The sequence below is a fragment of the Ahaetulla prasina genome, chromosome 11 (genome assembly GCF_028640845.1).
Source record: "Ahaetulla prasina isolate Xishuangbanna chromosome 11, ASM2864084v1, whole genome shotgun sequence".
Classification (NCBI taxonomy): Eukaryota; Metazoa; Chordata; class Lepidosauria; order Squamata; family Colubridae; genus Ahaetulla; species Ahaetulla prasina.
The window spans coordinates 27,625,574-27,646,191 of NC_080549.1; the positions used below are offsets into that span (position 1 = coordinate 27,625,574).

The 20,618-nt window shown below is 41.0% G+C and overlaps 1 protein-coding gene across 3 annotated transcripts in view; it reads left to right on the forward strand.

Annotated features, from left to right (window-relative positions):
* The window catches only part of ATRX (ATRX chromatin remodeler), a 115,195-nt gene that overhangs the window by 6,293 nt on the left and 88,284 nt on the right, over positions 1–20,618 (forward strand). For all 3 annotated transcript variants that reach the window (XR_009156720.1, XM_058197028.1, XM_058197027.1), the window contains exons 2-3: positions 16,507–16,619; positions 19,508–19,563. Coding sequence is in view for 2 of the 3 variants with exons in the window: in XM_058197028.1 (XP_058053011.1) it covers positions 16,507–16,619; positions 19,508–19,563 (169 nt within the window). In the remaining variant the exon portion in view is untranslated. The remainder of the gene's footprint in view (positions 1–16,506; positions 16,620–19,507; positions 19,564–20,618) is intronic.

A 20,618-nucleotide genomic window follows, 5' to 3' on the forward strand; every position in this document is an offset into this window, starting at 1 on the left:
GTCTGCATTGGGAGAAATATAGATCAAATGTGCAAAGCTATCCTAGAAGTAAGAAGACACACACTTTCCCCAACTTTTCTGTGCCCTTGAAAAAGTCATCCAAAAGAGCTTTCCCATTTTTGCAGATAGATGGATGGATGGATGGATGGATGGATAGATAAATAGATAGATAGATAGATAGATAGATAGATAGATAGATAGATAGATAGATAGATAGATAGATAGATAACCTTGTCATTTTTTACTGTGGGCACACTGGCACACATTAAAAATGAAATTCTGTTGGCTACTTTCAAAAGTGTACACATACATAACATAACAAAGGTGTTGGTTATCACCTTTAAAGCGCTCCATGGCATTGGACCGGGATATTTACGGGACCGCCTGCTGCCAATAGTTACCTTCCATTGTCCGGTATGTCCAGTGCGCTCCCACAGGGAGGGTCTTCTTAGGGTGCCATCGGCTAGCCAATGTCTGACGCAAGTTTTCTTAGTTGTTGATAAGATTGCTTGCTTCAGTATAAAAGTTCCCCCAAAAAGTCAATGTAACATGACTTAATTCTAACCAGATGGAGTGGCTTTGGGTTTTTAACGCCTGGAGTTTGGTAATGGGTCATTTTTTATTCTCAACAGCATTGTACTTCCTCAGAGTTGGTGTGCAGTTTGGGGTTCCCCTGGACTTTCAACTCTTCCTCAAGAAAGAGGTGTCAGCCATGGTTTGGGGCTTTGCACAGATTCATCTTTTATCACAATTACACTTATTACTGGGTGTTCAGGGCAGCGGCCCAGGAGGTCATGGCTACCATGATGGTTATCATTCCTGGTCCAACTTGAGACAGTGATCACGCTTCAGATATGATCTTCTTGTTGGAGCAGTGGCAATGGGATCTGATGGGATATTTGTCAATATTCTTTCTGTCACGGTCAAATCATACCCTGGTGGCCTTGAGATTCTCTTGGGCTGCCCTCTTTGCAGGGAAGCCAGACCTGTTTGAATAGGTCAAACAGTGACTGATGGATCTGTTTGGATTTCAAAGGGAGTGGGGGAAGATTCCAGGGACACTGCTGCATGTTCCAGCTGAGGTTCTGGCCACAACCTGGAAACAGGAGTAGCCGCACCCTGAACATCTCCTGGCCCATCAGTCCCAACATTCTCCGTGATTCATAGAGGAAGTGAGGATGCCTAAAAGGGCCAAAAGATGGCCAGAGTGCTGCTAAGGGAAAACAAAGAACAATCTGAGCAAATACAGAACATAGAATAGAGTTGGAAGGTGTTCTACTCCAACCCTCTCCTCGAGTTTGAAAACCTCCAGTGATAGAGCATCCACAACTTTTGAAGGCAAACTATCCCATTGTTTGATTGCTCTTACCATTAGGAAATTTCTCCTTAGTTTTAGCTTAGTTCTCTCCTTGACTAGTTTTCATCCATTGTTTCTTGTCTTTCCTTTTGATGCTTTGGAAAATAATTTGATCCCCTGGTCTTTGTAAGAGCCTCTTAAATATTGGAGCAGTGCTATCATGTCACCCCTAGTTCTTCTTTTCTTCCTGCAACCCTTCTTTACATATGTTTTAGCCTCCAGCACTCTAATCATCCTTGTTGCTTTTCTCTGCACTCTCTCCAGAGTTTCAACATCTTTTTTATATTGTGGTGACCAGAACTGGATGCAGTATTTCAAGTGTGGTCTTACTAAGGCTTTGCAAACAGGTTAGAGCTGCTAACAGGAAGAGCAACAAAATACCATTATTTCTCTGCACTTATTGCATCTGCAGTGTTGCCTGTTGGCCTTGTTCAAAGTTACTTGCTCCCTCGAGAAAGAGGGTTCGGAGGATCATCTTCAGGGCTGCTTGGAGGAGTTTGTGCAATATCTGACAGATGAAATTGCTCAAATTCACTCTCCAGTCCAAGTGTGGAGCAAATCCATCAGAGATATGCAGAGTAGAGACTTCCTGTTATCTGGAAGCAGTTTGATCTTAGGAAATGGAGGAGGGTCCTTGGGGCTGTTAGCGCAACCACTTATTAGATCTCTGTCCCTCCTGGTTAGTGAAAGCTTCCAGGATGGTGTGCAGTGATTAATATTATAGCTTTAAGGAGGCAGTGATCCCTCCTTAAGAAACAATCTTTAGAACTCGCTGTACTTTTTAGGGAATGTGATGGAGAAAATGGTTGCTTTGCAGCTCCAGAGGGTCCTGGATGGTACAGATTATCTAGACCTCTTTCAGTCAGGTTTCAGGCCTGGTTATGGGACAGAAACGGCATTGGTCACACTTCTGGATGACCTGGTAAGAGTGAGTTGGGGTAGTGCATCCATCTTCTCTCTCCCCGACCTCTCGGCTTTCAGTGCCATTGACCATGATATCCTTTTGGAGTGGCTTCGGGGTTTGGGACTGGGAGGGCAGTGTTGCACTGGTTCGGTTCCTTTCTCCACGGCTGGGAGTGAGAGATTCACCTTACAGCTGCTCCTTTGTGGGGTATTACAGGATTTCTCTCCCTTTTTAACATCTTCATGAAGCCACTGAGTGAGATCATCCAACTCCATGGGATGAGATATGCTGACAAGAACTCTGAAAGACAATGGCTTCTGAGTTCTTTACTAGCATAAGGAAACTGGCACACGATGAGTGAAATTCCAAAACTGAACTTCCGGATTCTTTTCCCAGTTATACAAACCCCAAGAGTCCCACCCCCCTAACCCCTTTGCTGGTCACATGGTCCCACGTTCTCCCAGTTCATTCGAATATCTTCCCGCCACTCCTCCTGCAGATGTGAACACCATCCGACCTTGACCGCTTGAAGAATGTTACCATACCCCTCAACCCCCCTTCTTCCCCTCAGGGGAAAAATGTGGCCGCGTCTGGAACCCTAAGGCCTAGTATGGTTTCCAGGCCTGACACTCTCCCTTGGTCACTTTCCATCCATTATTCCTTGTCTGGCCTTCAGGTGCTTTGGAAAACAACTTGACCCCTTCCTCTCTGTGGCAGCCCTCAAATATTGGAAGACTGCTATCATGTCTCCCCTGGTTCTTCTCTTCACTAGACAAGCCAGGCCCAGTTCCTGTAACTGTTCTTCATATGTTTTAGTCTCCAGTCCTCTAATCATCCTGGTTGCTCTCTTCCGTGCTTTTTCTAGAGTTTTAACATCTTTTTTTTATAGTGTGGTGACCAAAACTGGATGCAGTACTCTAGGTGTGGTCTTGCTAGGGCTTTATAGAGTGATAGTAGTACCTCACTTGATCTTGATTGTATCCCTCTGTTAATGCAATTTAGGATTGCATTGGCTTTTTTGGCGGCTGCTGCTGCACACTGCTGGCTCATATTAGACTGTCCACTAAGACTCCAAGATCCCTCTCACAGTCACTGCTATTAAGCCTGGTTTCACCCAGTTTATATGTGTACTTGTGGTTTTTCTTACCTAAGTGTAGGACTTTACTTTTCTCTACATTGAATTTCATTTTGTTTGATAGAGCCGCCCAGAGTTCAAGTCTATCAAGATCCATCTGGATCTTGAGCCTATCTTCTAAGGCAGTGATGGCTAACCTTTTTGCCATCGTGTGCCAAAAGTGGGGGGAGCGTAGGGGGTCGCGCGGGCATGTACCTACACTCATAATTCAGTGTCCCTCCCACACCCTGCCCCGCCGTGCATGTGTGTGTGACCCCCCCAATGCATGCACGCATGCCCCCCTGTGCCCGGTTTTGGGCCTAGCAGGCCCCCAGAAGCTTCCAGAGTCTGGAAATGGCCCGTTTCCAGACTTCCGGAAGGCCAGTTTTTCACTCTCCCCAGGCTCCAGAGGCTTTCTTGGAGCCTGGGGAGGGTGAAAAAGGTCTCCCCCATGCCCCCCGGAGGCCCTCCGGAGGACGAAAACAACCTTTCAGAGCCTCTGCGCAAGTCCTGTATTTATTTGGCATCCAAAACTGGCCACGGGGAGATTCCTGGGAGGGGAGGGGCGGTATGGGCAGGGCCAGTTGAAAATCAGCTGGCCGGCATGCGCATTTGTGCTGGAGTTGAGCTAGAGCAACGGCTCGCATGCCCGCAGATACGGTTCCATATGCCACCTGCGGCACGCGTGCCACAGGTTCGCCATCACAGTTCTAGGGTGTTAGCTATTCCTGCCAGTTTAGTATCATCTGTAAATTTGGTAAGTTCCCCTTCTATTCCTTCATCTAAGTCATTTAGGAAGATATTGAAGAGTACTGGGCCTAGGATAGTGTTGTGGTCAGCCAGCAGCCTCCGGAGCTGGCAGTAGAGCCAGACAGTGAGGAGGCTGGGGAGGACAATGGGTCAGTCCTGGAGTCAGGGGAAGGCCCGGACGAGGGCTCTGTGTCGGAGGCAGAGATGGGGCCAGGGCCATCTGGGAGTGATGCGTGGACTCTGGAGCCTCCAGAGGTGGACAGCAGAGAGGCAGAGGAACAGGAGGAGCCTGTTCCTAGTGCACACATGGAAAGAGCTGCCAGAAGGCAAGAGCAGCTGAAGCAAAAAGGACGACTTGGGAATAAGGCCAGAAGATGATTGGCCCCTCCCATAAGGCTTAAAAGAGCAGCAAAGGGTTCTTTATAGGAAAGCAACGTTGCTACAATTGTTTCTTGTTTCCTGTTTCTGAAGTTAGTAGGGTTCTTGCCAAGAAAAGCCTTTGGCAGCGTGCCAAAGAAGACAGGTTATCTTTTCCAGTATCTTCCCGGATGTTAAGCTGATTGGTCTGTAGTTTCCTGGATCTGTTTTTTTTCCCCCTTTTTTGAAGATGGGAACCACATCAGCTCTTTTCTAGTCCTCTGGTAGTTCCCAGGTGCTCCAGGATTTTTGAGTCCCTAGGGAGATAGGGCGGTAGAAAAGTACGAACAAACAAACAAATAAATAAATAAAATAAACTCTGGGATGTAATCTGTCAGGTCCTGGTGATTTGTATTCATCAAGATCAGACAGGTGTTCTCTTACTATTTTTTTGCTTATTTTAACTTTTATTTCCAGTCTGTTTTTTAGTTATGTTTCTGGTAGGTTGGGTTAGGGTTAGGGTTACTTCCTTGCCATCTTCTCTCTTTAGTGGACTGACTGTTTCCTTGATTTTTTTCTTGTTTATTTATATGTTAGAAGAAACTATTTTTGTTATCTTTGACTTTGATAACAAATAACACTTCGATAAAAGACTTTGCAAGTCTTTGTTCATTCTGAGCCTTTGCTTTCCTGACTTCATCTTTGCAGATTCTGGCTATCTGCTGATATCCTGCCTTAGTTATGTGTCCCTCTTTCCATTTTTTGTACTTGTCCTCTTTGTCTGTCAATTTGTCAGAGAGATCTTTGTGCAGCCATGCTGGTTTCTTCCTGGGTTTCTTGTTTTTCTTTCTCAGTGGTATTGCGATGGTCTGGGCTTTTATGATCATATTTTACAGAGTTTCCCAAGATTCTTGAGTTGTTCTCCCCTTTAGGATTTTCATCCAAGGAATCTTTTCCAAGTTCTCTCTCCAAGTTCCAAGTTTATTAAAATCAGCTCTTTTAAAATCTAAGACTCTGATATCATGTTCTATTGCTTATGTTGAATTCTAGTATGACATGGCCACTCTCACCCAAGGTTCCTGCAGTTTCAACTCCCTCTATTGCTTCTTCTCTGTTTGTAAGTATTAAATCCAGTATGGCTGTCCCTCTAGTTCCGTCCTCTACCTTTTGGGCAACAAAGTTGTCAGCTAGTTTGGTTAGGAACCTATTTGATTTTTCACTTGGTGCAGATTTAGTTTTCCAATTGATATCAGGGTAATTGAAGTCCCCTATTACTATTGTAGTGTGTTCCCTACATATGTTTGTTAATTGGTTGACAAAAAGGATATCTATTTCTGCTTGATTGGGTTGCCTATAGTACAGGGGTGTCCAAAGTTTTTTGAGTGAGGGCCAAATACAGAAAAATAAGCAAAGGCCCGGGCCACGGGGGGGGGAGGGGGGGCTAAATTTTTTGTACCAGTTCTGTGGGCGTGGCTTATTTTGGGGTGTGGCTTGGTGGTCATGTGACTGGTGGGCGTGGCTAACTCCTCATGTGACTGAGTGGATGTGGCTATGGGCATAGAAACTACTCAGAGGGCTAAAAAAAGTAATTTTTGACCAGTCCTCACACTTATGACCATCCTCACATTTATGCCCATTGCAGCATTTTTAACAACCATATCACTCATTTCACAACTGCTTCTCTTCACCACGGTTACAAGATAGGGTGCAAAATGTAAAGATAGTTGTAGGTGTGAGGACCAGTCAAAAGTGTGAGGACAGGTCAAAAATAACTTTTCAGCCCTCTGAGTAGTCCCTATGCACAAAATGCTGCAACAGGCATAAATGATGACCGGTCATAAGTGTGAGGACTGGTCAAAAGTGCGATATAGTTTTTGTCTGGAGACATTCTGCACACTTCCCCCCACCAACGCTGTTCGGCCCCTCGCCGCCCTCACCTGTTTCTCGATGCCGGTCTTCTTCTTTTCCGCCAGGGGAGTCCCAGCTGCTTTCTATCAGTCTGCAGGGTGCAAAACTGTCACGCTGGGAGATCCTGCAGCATGCAAAGAAGCCCCCAAGGGTCCCTCGGTTTGGGCACAGGTTTGGGAGCAGAGCCCCAAAGGGCTTTGAAGCTGCTCGAGGCCAGCTGGGGCCCATGTACAGAGTGCACACAATAGCCTCAAGCCACAAGAGTTTTGCAGCCAGCCAGTCCTTCTCAGAGGCAGACAAAATGAAACAGAAACAAGCCAAGCGGGTGAGAGACACCTTCAAAGGCAAACAAACAAAAAAACTTCCCTTTTGGGAAGAGGCAGCGCTGTGCTAGGAAGGCCGGCTGTTCTCCCCCTCCGAGGGCCTTGTGGGTCAGCCAGGAGGCTTTGGCCCCTTGGAGGAACGACCCTGGCAATGCCCCATGGGGCAGAGGGGCCACCAGCCGGCCAAGCTGCCTTGGGCCCAAAAGACTCTTTGCGAGGAAGGGCTTCATCCCCCTTGGGCATCCTGGCATCCCAGGATGTTGCCATCTTCCCCAGCTGTGGCAACACTGCGGGGGGTGGGGTGGGGTGGGTCTCTTTGGCTCTCTCCCAGAGCCTCCTTGGTCACTCAGCTTCCCGGACAAGCCCCCAACTCAGCTGCGCCCCCCCTTACCAGGCATTCCCACCAACTGAGCTGCATCGCCGGGGGAGGGGGGGAGGCGGTGGCTGGAGAGGGACAACCCGCCTTCGCCGCCCCCCACCCAGAGGTTCTCCGGGGAGCAGAAGCGTCCCGTTCCCGCCGGGACCCTCGGCAGCCCCGGCAGCGGGGCCCACTCAGCAGCTCAACCCTCCCATCCTCCTCCGCTCCGCTCCCCCGCCCATCCAGCCCTGCTCTGCCGACCCGCCCGGAGAGCCTACCTGCGCGGCGCCGCGAGCCGAGGGTGCCCGGAGCAGTGCCGGAAGCTCTGCCACCCGCCCGCCTCCTCCTCTGTCTGGTGGGCCGGGCTGGAGCCGTGGGCGTCCCAGGCGCCCCCTACAGCCCAGTGGCGGAATGGCCGGCCCGCAGCCCAGGGTGGGCGGGGGTAGCCTCAGCGGAGCCTCCCCGCATCTGCAACCGGGCGAGCGGCGGCTTCCTTGGGGGCCAGGACGGGGGCCGCACCCCACTGTCCACCGAGAATTTGCTGCGGGCCAATAAAAACTGACCCGCGGGCCGCAGTTTGGACACCCCTGCTATAGTATATACCTATGGCCATGTCATTCTTTTTTTTTTATGTTGACCCTTATGCATTCTAGGAGGTTTTCGTCTTTGGTTTCATGCAATTCTGTTAGCAGTATAGTGGTCCTTTACATACAGTGCAACTCCACCTCCTCGTTTAGGGGATCTGGGTTTTTTGGAGAGTTTATATCCTTCTATCTGTGTTCCAGTCGTGGGTTTTGTCCCACCATGTTTCTGTTATTCTAGCTATGTTGTATCTACTTTCGTATATTAATAGTTCAAGTTCACCCTGTTTGTTCCCCAGACTTTGTGCATTTGTACATAGGCACTTGAGATCTTTTTATGCCTGACTCTGGGTATACTTCCCATGGGTCCTATTTCGTATTTGAGTTTGTCTTCCTTCCCATCCCTCCTTACTTCTTTATTTGCCTTGCTTTCTAGTGGTTTTTGCTTGGAATTAAGTCCTGGAGATCCTAAAGACTGGTCCCCCTCCCCCCTCAATTTTAGTTTAAAGCCCTCCTTGAGCCATTCGTTTTCCAAAAACATTCTTCCCAGTCTTTGTGAGGTGCAACCCATCCCTTGCCAAAAACCGATCTTGGAGGTAGTACAGACCATGGTTCAGGAATCCAAAGTTTTTTTCTCGACACCAAACATTTAGCCAGTGGTTCACTTTTAGAATTCTTTGTTCTCTTACCGGATGTTGTCCTTTCGTTGGCAGTACAGATGAAAAAACTACTTATGCACTTAAGTCCTTGACTTTCTTGCCTAGCTGCTCATAATCATTCAATATTGTTTTCAAGTCCATTTTTTTGTGTCATTCGTTCCTACATGTAGTAGTAGAAAGGGGTAGTAATCTGTTGGTTTTATTATTTTGGTTAGGTTCTTAGCCACATCTTTGGTTTTAGCTCCAGGGAGACAACATACCTCTCTGGATTGATGGCAGGTTCTGTTCCCTTGAGAACTGACTCTCCTATCACCAACACTTGCCTTTTTTTTGCTAGGGAAGTTTGGGGTGTTTTTCTATCTATCACAGTAGCATTTGATGGTGCTACTTTTTTAGGGACATTTGATGGTGCTTCTTTTCTAAGTGTCTGCATGTTTTCTTCTAGTGAGAGTCCATGATATTGATTGCTTAGCACCAGTGGGGCTGCATCAGAGTGGTTTGGCTTGGACAGGGTGTCAGGGTTCCAAGGAACACCCCCAACGAAATAAAGCTCTGAGGCTTGAGGTTCCTCAAAGTTCCAATTTATTAGAGATGTTATGTTGGCACAGCTGGGAAAATCCAAAATTGAAAGCTTCCAGGTTTTCCACACCTAGTTGACAGTTCAAAGACCTGCCCCACACCCACAAGTTCATCACATTGTCCAATCAACTCTTCACACTCAATTGGATACAGTCTTCAGGCAGTCTACATCAGACGCAGGATGTCCTTGAATAGGGAATGTTGTTATGACTAACTTTCTACCGCTCCAGCAACAACCCCCTCCCAACTTCCCCAGCTAAAATATGTGGCAGTTAAGAAGCAAAAAGAAAATTGCCTTCCAAAACTGACACAGGGGTTTTGTACTAGGTTTGTGGTTTTTTTCTATGAGTGACATGTTTCCACCTGTCTTCTTCCTCTAAGGGTTCAACTCTTTTAGAAGTTGTTTGGTCATTGTTATGTTCAATTTGGGCATATTCTTTCTGCAAGGTTTGGAGTTTCTCATTTTGTAGGTCACGTTTCAGAATGGTTAGAATTTCCTCTAGACCTTTTACTTTTTCTTCTAGTAACTTGATTAATTTAGAATAGAATAGAATAGAATTTTTTATTGGTGATTGGACACACAAGGAATTTGTCTTGGTGCATACGCTCTCAGTGTACATAAAAGAAAAGATACCTTCATCAAAAATCATAAGGTACAACACTTAATGATAGTCATAGGATACAAATAAGCAATCGGGAAACAATATCAATATAAATGGTAAGGATACAAGCCACAAATTTGGTACATATGTAGTTTGAGTATTCTATGGGCATAAGTATATATATAGAACTTGTTCCGCAGATCACAATAATATCAGTTTCTTCTTCTATGAGTGGATTTAAAAAAAATTGAGAGTGGAAGTGGAGGGTTTTACCACAGATATATAAAAGGATACGTGGAGCTTTATACTCTTTAGTTCTGGATGGGATGGCCCTACCCCAGGGGTTCTCCTAGATTCACAATTCTTGCTCAAAGAGCAGATGGCAGCTGTGACCAAAAGAGCCTTTGCACAATTTTGGATTGTGCATCAACTGTGCCGTTTACTAGATTGTGGGACTCTGCACTCAGCCACTCATACCTTGGTAAATCTCCCATTTGGATTATTGTAACATGCTCTACATAGGGCTACCCTTGAAGAGTATTTGGAAGTTGGCATAAATCCAACTCTCTTCTGTATTCTGAGATGCCAGATTTTTGGTTTTATGGCTCTTATCATTGTTGCTAACTGTTCAATATTGTGTTCAAGATGGGTCACCATACAAATTGTTTACATAGGTAATTATTTAAACAAAGTGTTTAAATAAAACCAATATGTAAATGAAGCATTAAGTGCCTGATCAAATATGTAGAAGTTGGTTGATAGAGGTGCATAAATTATCATTTCTACTAAGAAAATTGAAAACATTGTCAGCTTGGAAACCTTGAGGGTTTTGAATTTGAAATAAAACATTCCTTAGATAAGGACACCCTGGAGCATTTTATTTTGCATCTTCTACCATAGAGAATGGTAACTCACATGCAAGCCCTAATTTCTCATTTTGCATACTAAGAAGTATGTAAAATAAGTGGTGTGATAATTCATGCTAAATGTTATTTGTTGATGTATAAAAATATGTGCCAATAGAGTAACATTGCTACTTAATTGCAAACAATGGAAGTGATAGTTAACTAGAAACAAGCATACTTTTGCAGTTTGGAAATTGTTTAACATTTATTTTAAAAAGTCATTACCTTGGCTAAAGTTAAATGTAACAAATAACGGAGGCTCCAGTGACGTCACCCTCCTGCTGGGTGCTCAAACAGAGCACTCCGTGTTAGAAGATTGTAAAAGTCAGTGAAACAGAAAATGAATCACTGTTCACTGAGCTTAGCATAATCTCTGGGTGAAAGAGATTATCAGAATTGTGGAAGAGTGGCAGGTCTGACAGGGGGTTTGCTCTTAAGAGCGAATTTTCCTGGATTTATGACCCCACCGAATTCCACTCCTTCCAACTTCAGCACGCCCTGTTTTTATCAGGAAAAGGAGAGAATGTTGCTTCTGCTCTAGAGAACTTATTAAATTGATTGATATTCCAAGCAGACGGAATTTCACAAGCGTTCGAACTTTGATGTAGAATCAGCACGGCAAGTACCGACTCCTTTTGAATTTGAAACCTTTCTTTGTCTTTGATTAATTGACTTTTAAAATGGCGTCTAAAAGTGAAAGTAAAATTTTTAGTACGATGAAGCAGCGTTACTTGTGGATTGTTACAAACGGAGTTTTTATACTGAAAGGAGGGAAGGAGAGTTATTAAGTTTGAATTCCTGATTCTTTTGAAGACAGAATGGCAGCTAAACCTTTAAAGCCTTCTGGAAGAAGGGATCTGAACCAAGTCTTGAGGAAATATTGAAAGAACAATTAAAACTTTCTGAAGATAGGCAAAAGAGATGATGGAGAATTTTAATGCAAAAATAAGAGAAGATATTCTTATGGCAGTTCAAGGACTGAGTAAAAATTGAAGGATTGGAAGTGGAAATGCAACAGATCTCTCAGTCAAATAAGTATTTAGAAGATGAAATGAAAGGTGTTCAGAAAAAAGTGGATCAAAATGAAGATCAGGTTGTGATATTACAATATAAACTTATGGAAGGAGCTCTTAGAATTCGTGGTATGCGAGAAGAGCGTGAGAAGACTTAAGAAAAATTATATCAGAAGCATTGGCTGAATTTATTGAAGCGGACCCCAAGAGGTAGCTTACCAAATTGATAAAATATATAGAGTTAATTCTTGGATTGCAAGACAGAGAAAGCTTCCTCGGGACATTGTGGTTTATTTTGTGAAAAGGACTATGAGAAATCAAATTCTGCAAGTTTCATATCAGACAACTTTAAAAATTGGAGAACAGGAGTTGAAGGTGTTGAAAGAGATTCCTTCAAAGATGTTAAGAGACAGGAAGCAATTTGCTTTTTTTACACAAGAACTTAAAAAACATCAGATTCAATTCAGATGGGAGGTGCCAGTTGGACTGACACTATTCTATCAAGGAAGGAGATATAGAATTGACACGGTTTTAAAGGCAAAGGATTTTCTTTCTACAGTTTTGAAAGTCGAAATAGAAGTGATAGAAAACTTCAAGAGACTCAAGAAGGCGTGGTGACCCAAGAGCCTTTATTGCTGCCAGTATTAGAGGAACCACAAGAGCAAAGGGTGACAAGAGGAGCCCTTAAGCGTAAAGAAGAGCAACAGTCTCAAAGTAAAAGTCAGGATCCCATTATGGAAGCTGTGGGAGGAGCTAGACGGAAGATACCGGAGGAGGAGCTTCCGTTGTCTGCTTCAAAGCTTCAGGAGGCCAGTAATGGCAAATAGAATCTTGTCATGGAATGTTAATGGCTTGAATTCAGCTCAGAAAAGAAGGAAAATATTTCACTACTTGAAACAATTTAAAAATGATGTGATTTGTTTGCAAGAGACACATATAAAATTATCAGACCAAAAATATTTAGTTAATTCAAAATTGGGTAACCATTTTGTTGCATCAGCTTTGGAAAAGAAGCATGGAATTGTTGTATATATCAGGAAGGATATACCAGCTAAGCTAATTGAGGCAGATATTCAAGGAAGATTTATTGCTATTGAACTGGTGATAGATGCAAAAAAGACTTTGTTGATAGGTATTTATGCACCTAATCAGCAACAAGAAAAGTTTTACAAAATGTTACATGAGAGGTTGACCCTCTGGGATTATAGTTCGTTTATTTTATTAGGAGACTGGAATGGAGTAATTGATACAAGAAGGGATAAGAGAACTTCCTCCAAGAAGATACCTATACATGCAAAATTACCAAAATCTTTTTTTGAAATGATGGAAGACTTTGAGTTTAGAGATATATGGAGGTTACGGAATCCAGATGAGAGAGATTTTACTTTTTTCTGATAGGCATCAATCTTTTTCACGCATTGATTTTATTTTAATTTCTAATGACTTGCTTTCTAGGGTGAAGAAAACGAAGATATTTTCGAGGTGTTTAACTGACCATAGCCCAGTATGGATGGAATTATTACAAGGGAAAAAAGGTGGTAGAACATGGAGGTTGAATGAAAATCTGTTTAGATATGAGGATAATGTAACTTATTGTAAGAAACAGTTAAAAGAATTTTTTGATTTTAATATGTACAAAGGGACACCTATAGGAACTGTGTGGGAAGCGAGCAAAGCGTTTATTAGAGGATATTGATTTATTTGGACAACAGGCAAAGGAATAATAAACAAAAGCAGCGTAGATATTTGGAAGAAGAAATTCAAAGGAAGCAACAGTTATTAATTCAAAACCCACAAGATCATAAACTTAAAGAGGCTATAAAAATATTACAGAGTCAATTTAATATGTTAATGGCAGACCAGGTGGCAACGAATATACAATATGCTAAACATAATACTTTTGTAATGCAAATAAACCTGGGAGATGGTTGGCATATAATTTAAGGAAGAAACAGAAAGCACGTGTCATACAAAAATAGAATATAAAGGTAAAGAGACATATCAACAGGATAAAATTAAAAGGCATTCTCAGAATTTTATACTGCACTATATGCAAAAGACAAAATATTGGATAGGGATATTTATGATTATTTGAAAGATTATAAGGTGAATATTCTAACATTAGAACAGAGGAGGAGCTGAACCGCCGATAGCTACTGGAGAAATAGTGGAGGCAATTAAACAATTAAAATGGGAAAACCCTGGTACAGATGGTCTTACAGCAACTTATTATAAAAACACAGGATGAAATATTAGGCCCACTTAAAGAATTATTTAATCAGATACAATTAGGAGTGGGAATACCCCCGTCATGGAAAACATCTTTTATTTCACTGATACCGAAAGAGGAGCAAGACTGCTCTAAACCTGGTAACTATAGGCCGATTTCACTTTTAAATATTGATTATAAGATTTTTGTAAAAATAATAGCAAATAGATTAATGTTAGTTTTACAACAAAGAACTCATACTGATCAATCTGGTTTTATAAAAGGGAGGCAGATGAGGAATAATGTTAGACAGATTATTAATATATTGGAATATTTGGAAAAGAAGAATACTTCAGCGGCACTTATTTTTTTGGATGCAGAGAAAGCCTTTGATCGATTGCATTGGGATTTTTTATTTAAATTAATAGAGAAAATGCAATTTGGAGACTGTTTTATTAGAATAATTAAAGCGATTTATGGAGAGCAAACAGCACAGATTATAGTAAATGGTAGTTTGACAGAAGTTATTAAGATTGCGAAAGGAACAAGACAGGGATGTCCCTTATCACCATTATTGTTTGTTTTGACTCTGGAACCATTATTAGATAAAATACGAGAACTAATGAAAATAGAGGGAATTAAGATTAGACAATATGAGTACAAAGTTAGAGCTTTTGCAGATGATGTAGTGGTTACGTTAATGAATCCTATAAATTCAAGTAGATTTTGTTGGAAGTAATTGATAAATATGGAAAGGTATCAGGATTTAAAATAAATCAGAAAAAACAAAAGTGATAATTAAAAATATGTCTATACAACAGAAACAAAAACTAGAGGAAATGACAGGATTTGAGGTAGTAAAAAGGTTAAATATTTAGGGTCTATATTAGCTCATCGAACAAGAAACTTTATAAGAATAATTATGACTTGCTATGGCAAAAAGTTCAGAATGATATGAATGGCTGGAAGAAATTGCAGTTATCCCTATTGGGAAGGATTGCGGCTATTAAAATGAATGTGTTACCTAGATTTTTGTTTCTGTTCCAGATGATACCTATAATTAAAAAGGATAAAAATTTGGAAGATTGGCAGAGTGGGATTAATAAATTTATATGGCAGGGTAAAAGGCGAGGTTAAAATGAAAATAATACAGGATTCACCGGAAAGAGGTGGTTTAAGAATGCCTAATTTTAAACTATATTATGAAGCAGTAACCCTGTCAGTAATAAGTGACTGGTTTAACTTAACAGAGGAAAGAATTTTGAATATAGAAGGTTATGACTTGTTATATGGATGGCATGCGTACTTATTTTATGGAAAAAAGTGGATAGGGCTTTTAAGAATCATGTGTTGAGAAGTGCTCTTTATGGTCTGGAATAAATATTCCTATAAATTAGATTATAAGATTCCTATATGGGCGAGCCCTAGACATGCAATAGAGAATATAAATATAGAACAGAAACAGGAAATGATTACATATAAAGAACTTTTGTATGCTGAAGGAGGTAGATTGCAATTAAAATCATTACAGGTATTAAATGAAGAAGGGAGGAATTATACTTGGTTTCAATATGGGCAAATAAGTGCTAGATGGAAAGAAGATCAAAAAATTGGTATAATGCAAAGGGAGGAAAATTTAATAAAGCAAATTAGAAATCAGACCCAGGAGCATATAAAGAGATTGTATAATGTGTTGCTTGAAATAGATTCGGAAAAGGATTTGGTAAAGGATTGTATGATAAAATGGGCACAGAATATTCAGGAACCAATAATGTTGGAAACATGGGAGAAAATTTGGGTTAGAAATGTTAAGTTTACACAAGCACAGAATTTAAGGATAATTTTTATAAGATGTTTTATAGATGGCATTTAGATCCCAAAAAATTATCATGTATGTATCCTAATATCCAAGCGAAATGTTGGAGGTGTGATTGTGATGATGCTACATATTTTCATATTTGGTGGACTTGCAAGAAAATTAAGGTCTTTTGGATAAGAATTTGGTGGATTATTCAAAATGTACTGAAGAAGAAGATAAAGTTCCTGCCACAATTTTTCCTTTTGGGAATTATAATGGATTGTACAGGGATTGAGACTAAACTGATTTTGAACTTAATAACAGCAGCAAGACTGTTGATTGGACAATACTGGAAGAAGAAGAGATACCTACAATAGAAGAATGGATATTGAAAGTTATTAACTTGGCTGAGATGGCTAAAATCTCAGCGTTTTAAAAGACAATACGCAGGAAAGATATTTAATTGAATGGAAAAAATGGATTGATTATCTACAAAACAGATATCAGATTAAGAAATATCAGATTGCCTTTGAATAATTAGAAAGTTATTTTATGTAATGGGGAGGGGGTTGGGAGACGAAAAGCTTTGGATGTGGTTATTTGGATTGGACTTTACCTTGTGATTGACCCGGGAAGCCGGGGGTGGGGGAGGGAGGGGGGTGTTTTGTTTTGTTTTTTTTTTTGGGAGGGAGGGGGAAAAAAGGGGGAAAATGTTTTTGTTTTTTTTAAAACTCTTTCAATAAAAAAAAAAAAAAAAAAAAAAATGTAACAAATAACTATTTTGTAGATTCAGTAACAGGTAATATTTAATGTCATCTGTCACCTCATTGATTGTAAAAAGCTTATTTTAAGTTTCCATTGTCCCTTGGTAGAACAATAGAAAAATTTTGAGTTTTGTTTTGCAGTGACATGGAATATTCTAAACTTCCAAAAGAACATTTTGAATGGGACCATTTTTTTTTCATTCTCAGAACAGTCCATTTCCCCCTATTTTATGCATATCAGATTTGTTTGGTTGAGATACAGAGCTCTTGCTTCATTCTGTAATGCCAAAAGGGATACATTCAATGGTGTGTCTTTTTTTAACAGTGAAAGCAAATTGAATACATTGGTGCAGAAGCTTCATGACTTCTTGGCTCACTCATCGGAAGAATCGGAGGACGCAAATTCTCCTCCAAGATTATCTATGAACAAAAATATAGGTAAAACTCATCATGCTAAAGCTATTAAGATGTGCAGTTTTTAAAAGATGTATTTTCTGATATCACACAATTGTATAGCTAAGAAATGCTGTTACAGCATGACAGAGTTATTGCTGTCTTGTTTTAATAAGCATAATAAATTTATGACTTAAAGAACAATTTATAATATTATTTGGGAAAGAGGAGAAGTTTCTGACTAATTTTATTGGTATTTCCATTGTTTCTTATATTTGAATTTCATAATGTGCTGCATTGTTTTTCTACCAATTTCATTTTCAACTATTATTGCTTATGTCAATTTCTTCTTTCTTTTTTGTTTACTTTCTTATAACTTTTATTTCTATGCAGCATAAATCTAAAATTTTGGCAGCTTATATAGAAAAATACAAGCATCTATAGTAAAAAAAGATACATATACACACACACATACATTTCACACTCTGTAGCAGTGGGGTTTTTTAATCTCAAAAACTTTGTTGGTATGGATCTAAATATGGGTTACTTCCATGTGGGATTGGTTTCTCAAGGCCACACTGAATATGCAGTGTATTTAATTTTCTTTTAAAAAAATATAGCAGCTATTTTAAAACTCATATAATATCAAAAAGAAGATGACAAAGAAGGGGAAATATTTTTGTTTCATACTAGCAAGAACTTTATTGTGGTGCCTAGATGAGTCAAAATTTTGGATCATGTTGTAATAAAAAAACAATGCAGCACATTATGAAATTCAAATATAGGAAACAATGGAAATGAGTTTCTTGCAGACATTTCATTACTAAACTAGGTAATATAATCAGTGCTAGAAGGGAGTACGGTTATAGTTTTTACAGTCTTTACACTGTATGTTGTAGATGACGCCTGTTTTTTCTGGGACTGCCCGATCTTTTGGTTTATTTAGGCTGTTTTGGAGAGCTTTAGTTGGTTTGTGTGCTACGGTTGATACCACGTAATAGTGTAAGTGGTATATCTGACAAAGCGAGGAGAGCGAGTGGCTTAGAGGTTAGTGCACCTACTTAATATGCAGTTAGCCCGGGTTCGAATCCCAGAAAGGGCATGGCTAGCTGACGAGAGCTAAATAGTTTGAAATAGATCTATACTAGTCTCCCTTTATTTCTTTGTCAGTAAAATATAAATTTTAACATGTAATAGAGCAGTGATGGCAAACCTTTTTGGCACCGAGTGCCCAAACTGGAACACGCGTGCATGAGTGTGCGTGTGTGTGCACATGCTGGAGTGCCGGCCATCTGGTCTTTGTGCGTGCCAGAGCACCAGAAACCCGAAGACCAGCTGGCCAGCGCACACATGCCTGTTTTTTGGCCGTATTCTGGGCTATTTTCAGGTTGGTTTTGCCCTGAAAAATGGCCTGTTTTTTGGCCCGTTTTTCGGCCATTTTCCGTGGCCCGGTGCCCACGAAGACCAGCTGTCCAGCCCTCGTGTGTGCCAGAAACCAGAAGAACAGCTGGCAATGGCACGTGTGTCCAGAGAAGGCTGTGCATGCCACTTCTGGCACACATGCCATAGGTTCGCTATCATGATAATAGAGTGTTGGTGGTTTTTGAAGTATGACATCCTTTTCAAAGCTTGTGTTGTTTGAGCTATGGTAGATTGAGTGATTAGGCACTTTTTGATAAAAGTTATGTGAGTATCCATTTCGTTGGAAGAATCAGCAGCCCCAGAGGAAAATACAGGATTCATCTACAACATACAGTGTAAGGACTGTAACAGACACTATTGTAGGATAAAGAGGCAGAAGACTAGTGAAGTGCATCCATGAACACCCAACTAGCAGACAGAAGAAATAAAACTTCTTAATTTCACAACACATAGACAGACTTGACCATAGTTTCAACTGGGAAACTGTGAGCATCCTAGATCAGTGGCCCCCAAATCTTTGGGCACCAGGGACTGGTTCTATGGAGAAAGGTTTTTCCACAGACCAGAGGGGTCGTGGGTTTGTGTGCTGCCTGCCACTTGCGGATGGGGTTTCACTTGTTTGTGCAGACCGGTTGCTAGCATTCTGTGGACTGCTGCCGGTCCAGAGATTGGGGGTTGGAAACCCCTGTCCTAGATCAAGCCAAGTCCAAAAACTCCAGAAAATTCCTGGAGAATTGGCACTGAGACTGATCCACCATCAACAGGTACATTGTGATAAACATCATCTATACTACGGGTGTCAGACTCAATTGATTCACGTTACATATCACGACGTATTAGCTGTTACAGAGCTGGGGTGGGTGTGGCCGACACATGACACCCCTGATCTGTATCATTCAAAAGAGACAATCAGAAAGCCCAAAAGGAAACCAAAAGAGCAAAACACCTCATTAGCAATCAACACCTGTATGACTATAGAGATTCACACCAAGATTAACACCCCCAATGATCTTAAGAAGTAAACAAAACCACAACCAAGGAACTACCAACGCAGACAAACAAGCTAACTGTAAACAACAGCCTAATCAAGAAACTACCCCAAGAACACACCCACGAGCCACTAGGAGATAAAAATAAGAACAAACCCCACTCCTTTCTAGCACTGATGATGTTACTTAGTTTGGTAAGGAAATGTCTGCAAGAAAGCTCAGAGAGCATCAAGAACCCTACAGTTCAACCCCGACTTACAAATATTTTCTTCTCTTGGTAATCATGTTAGTTGTTCTACATTTTGATTCCCTGCTCTACCCACCGCCTCAAACCACCTAGTGGGGTGTTAGGTGGTGGATAGTGCAAGTCTGGTGTTCCTTACCCCTACTTCTTCTGCAAGGCTTTATACATTGACCCCACCCCATCAACATGGTGTAACAATGAATAGCCTCATCTGAATATTTCGAACAATTATTATAATTTTTTAAATGTTGCTATGACATTTTGTATGTTTCTTGTAGATAGTGACAGTATGCCTGGAAATATTCCAGCCCCAGTGGAAAACAACAAGGAAGAGGTAAGAATAGAAAATAGTAATTGTATTGATATAATAATACATGGGAAATTATTTGATAGTTCAGCTTTCAGCTTACTTTTATTGGATATGTGCAAATTGCTCTGAATTTGAGTTGTTTTGAATCCCAAACACGTCTTTTAAGTTTTAAACACTCCATTCCAAGTACCAAACAGCTCACCTTAAATGCAAAACCAACGTTTTGTCCATTTTTGTTTTAGGTATGAAAGTCTTCTGAATGATTGAAGTGGGACATTTCAAATGTTAAACATTGTGCATCCCTATTTATTACTATTGAAATATGAAAAGTTGCACCTTCAGTTTTCAGGTTCACTTGGTAGCCTTGAAAAATTTAGGGAGGGATTGTTATTGTAAGATGTCCAAAGCAATTCTTCTAACATTATGTATAGTCTTACATTATGTAGTCCCTTTCCAATCAAGCTGTTTTTGACTTGATGACTAAGTGGACACAATCATGTATCTTATTTGGCACCATTATGGACATGGTTTGCCATGTTCTTGTTCAGAGTTGTGTTTTCAACTTCCCAATCTAGTCTAATTGCCCTCACGTGTTAACTAGGCTTGATCCTGCTTAGTTTCCAATTCCAGAAGAAGTAGTTCCCCTTCTTTGTTTGTCTGCTTGTGTTTCTTTCTCTCTCTCTCTGTAAGGTCTTGCCTCTTCCAATCTTTGCAAGAAACCAGGACTCTTGAAACTGAAGTTGTTCCAAAAGGAGCTTTTTTGGAAAGGCTTGAGATAGCAAGAGATCTAGGCAGGAACTAAATCTTCCCACTTAAAAATCAGCAATTTAAAGCAGTGCAAAGAAAACCCCTCCCCCAGCACAGCGATGCAGGAAACAGAAACTTCAATCTGGATCCCTCCAATCCTACCCCCTCCCACCAGAATGCCAGCGTCCCAATAGAAGTATCTGGGATCTGATTCTGTCTACATATTTATATTTCTATCTATCTCCCTGTATATTTAAATACAACCACATGAATAAACTTGCAAGGATAGCAAGGCTTATTTTTCCTGGTTTTCCTAGTATTTTGGTTTTCCA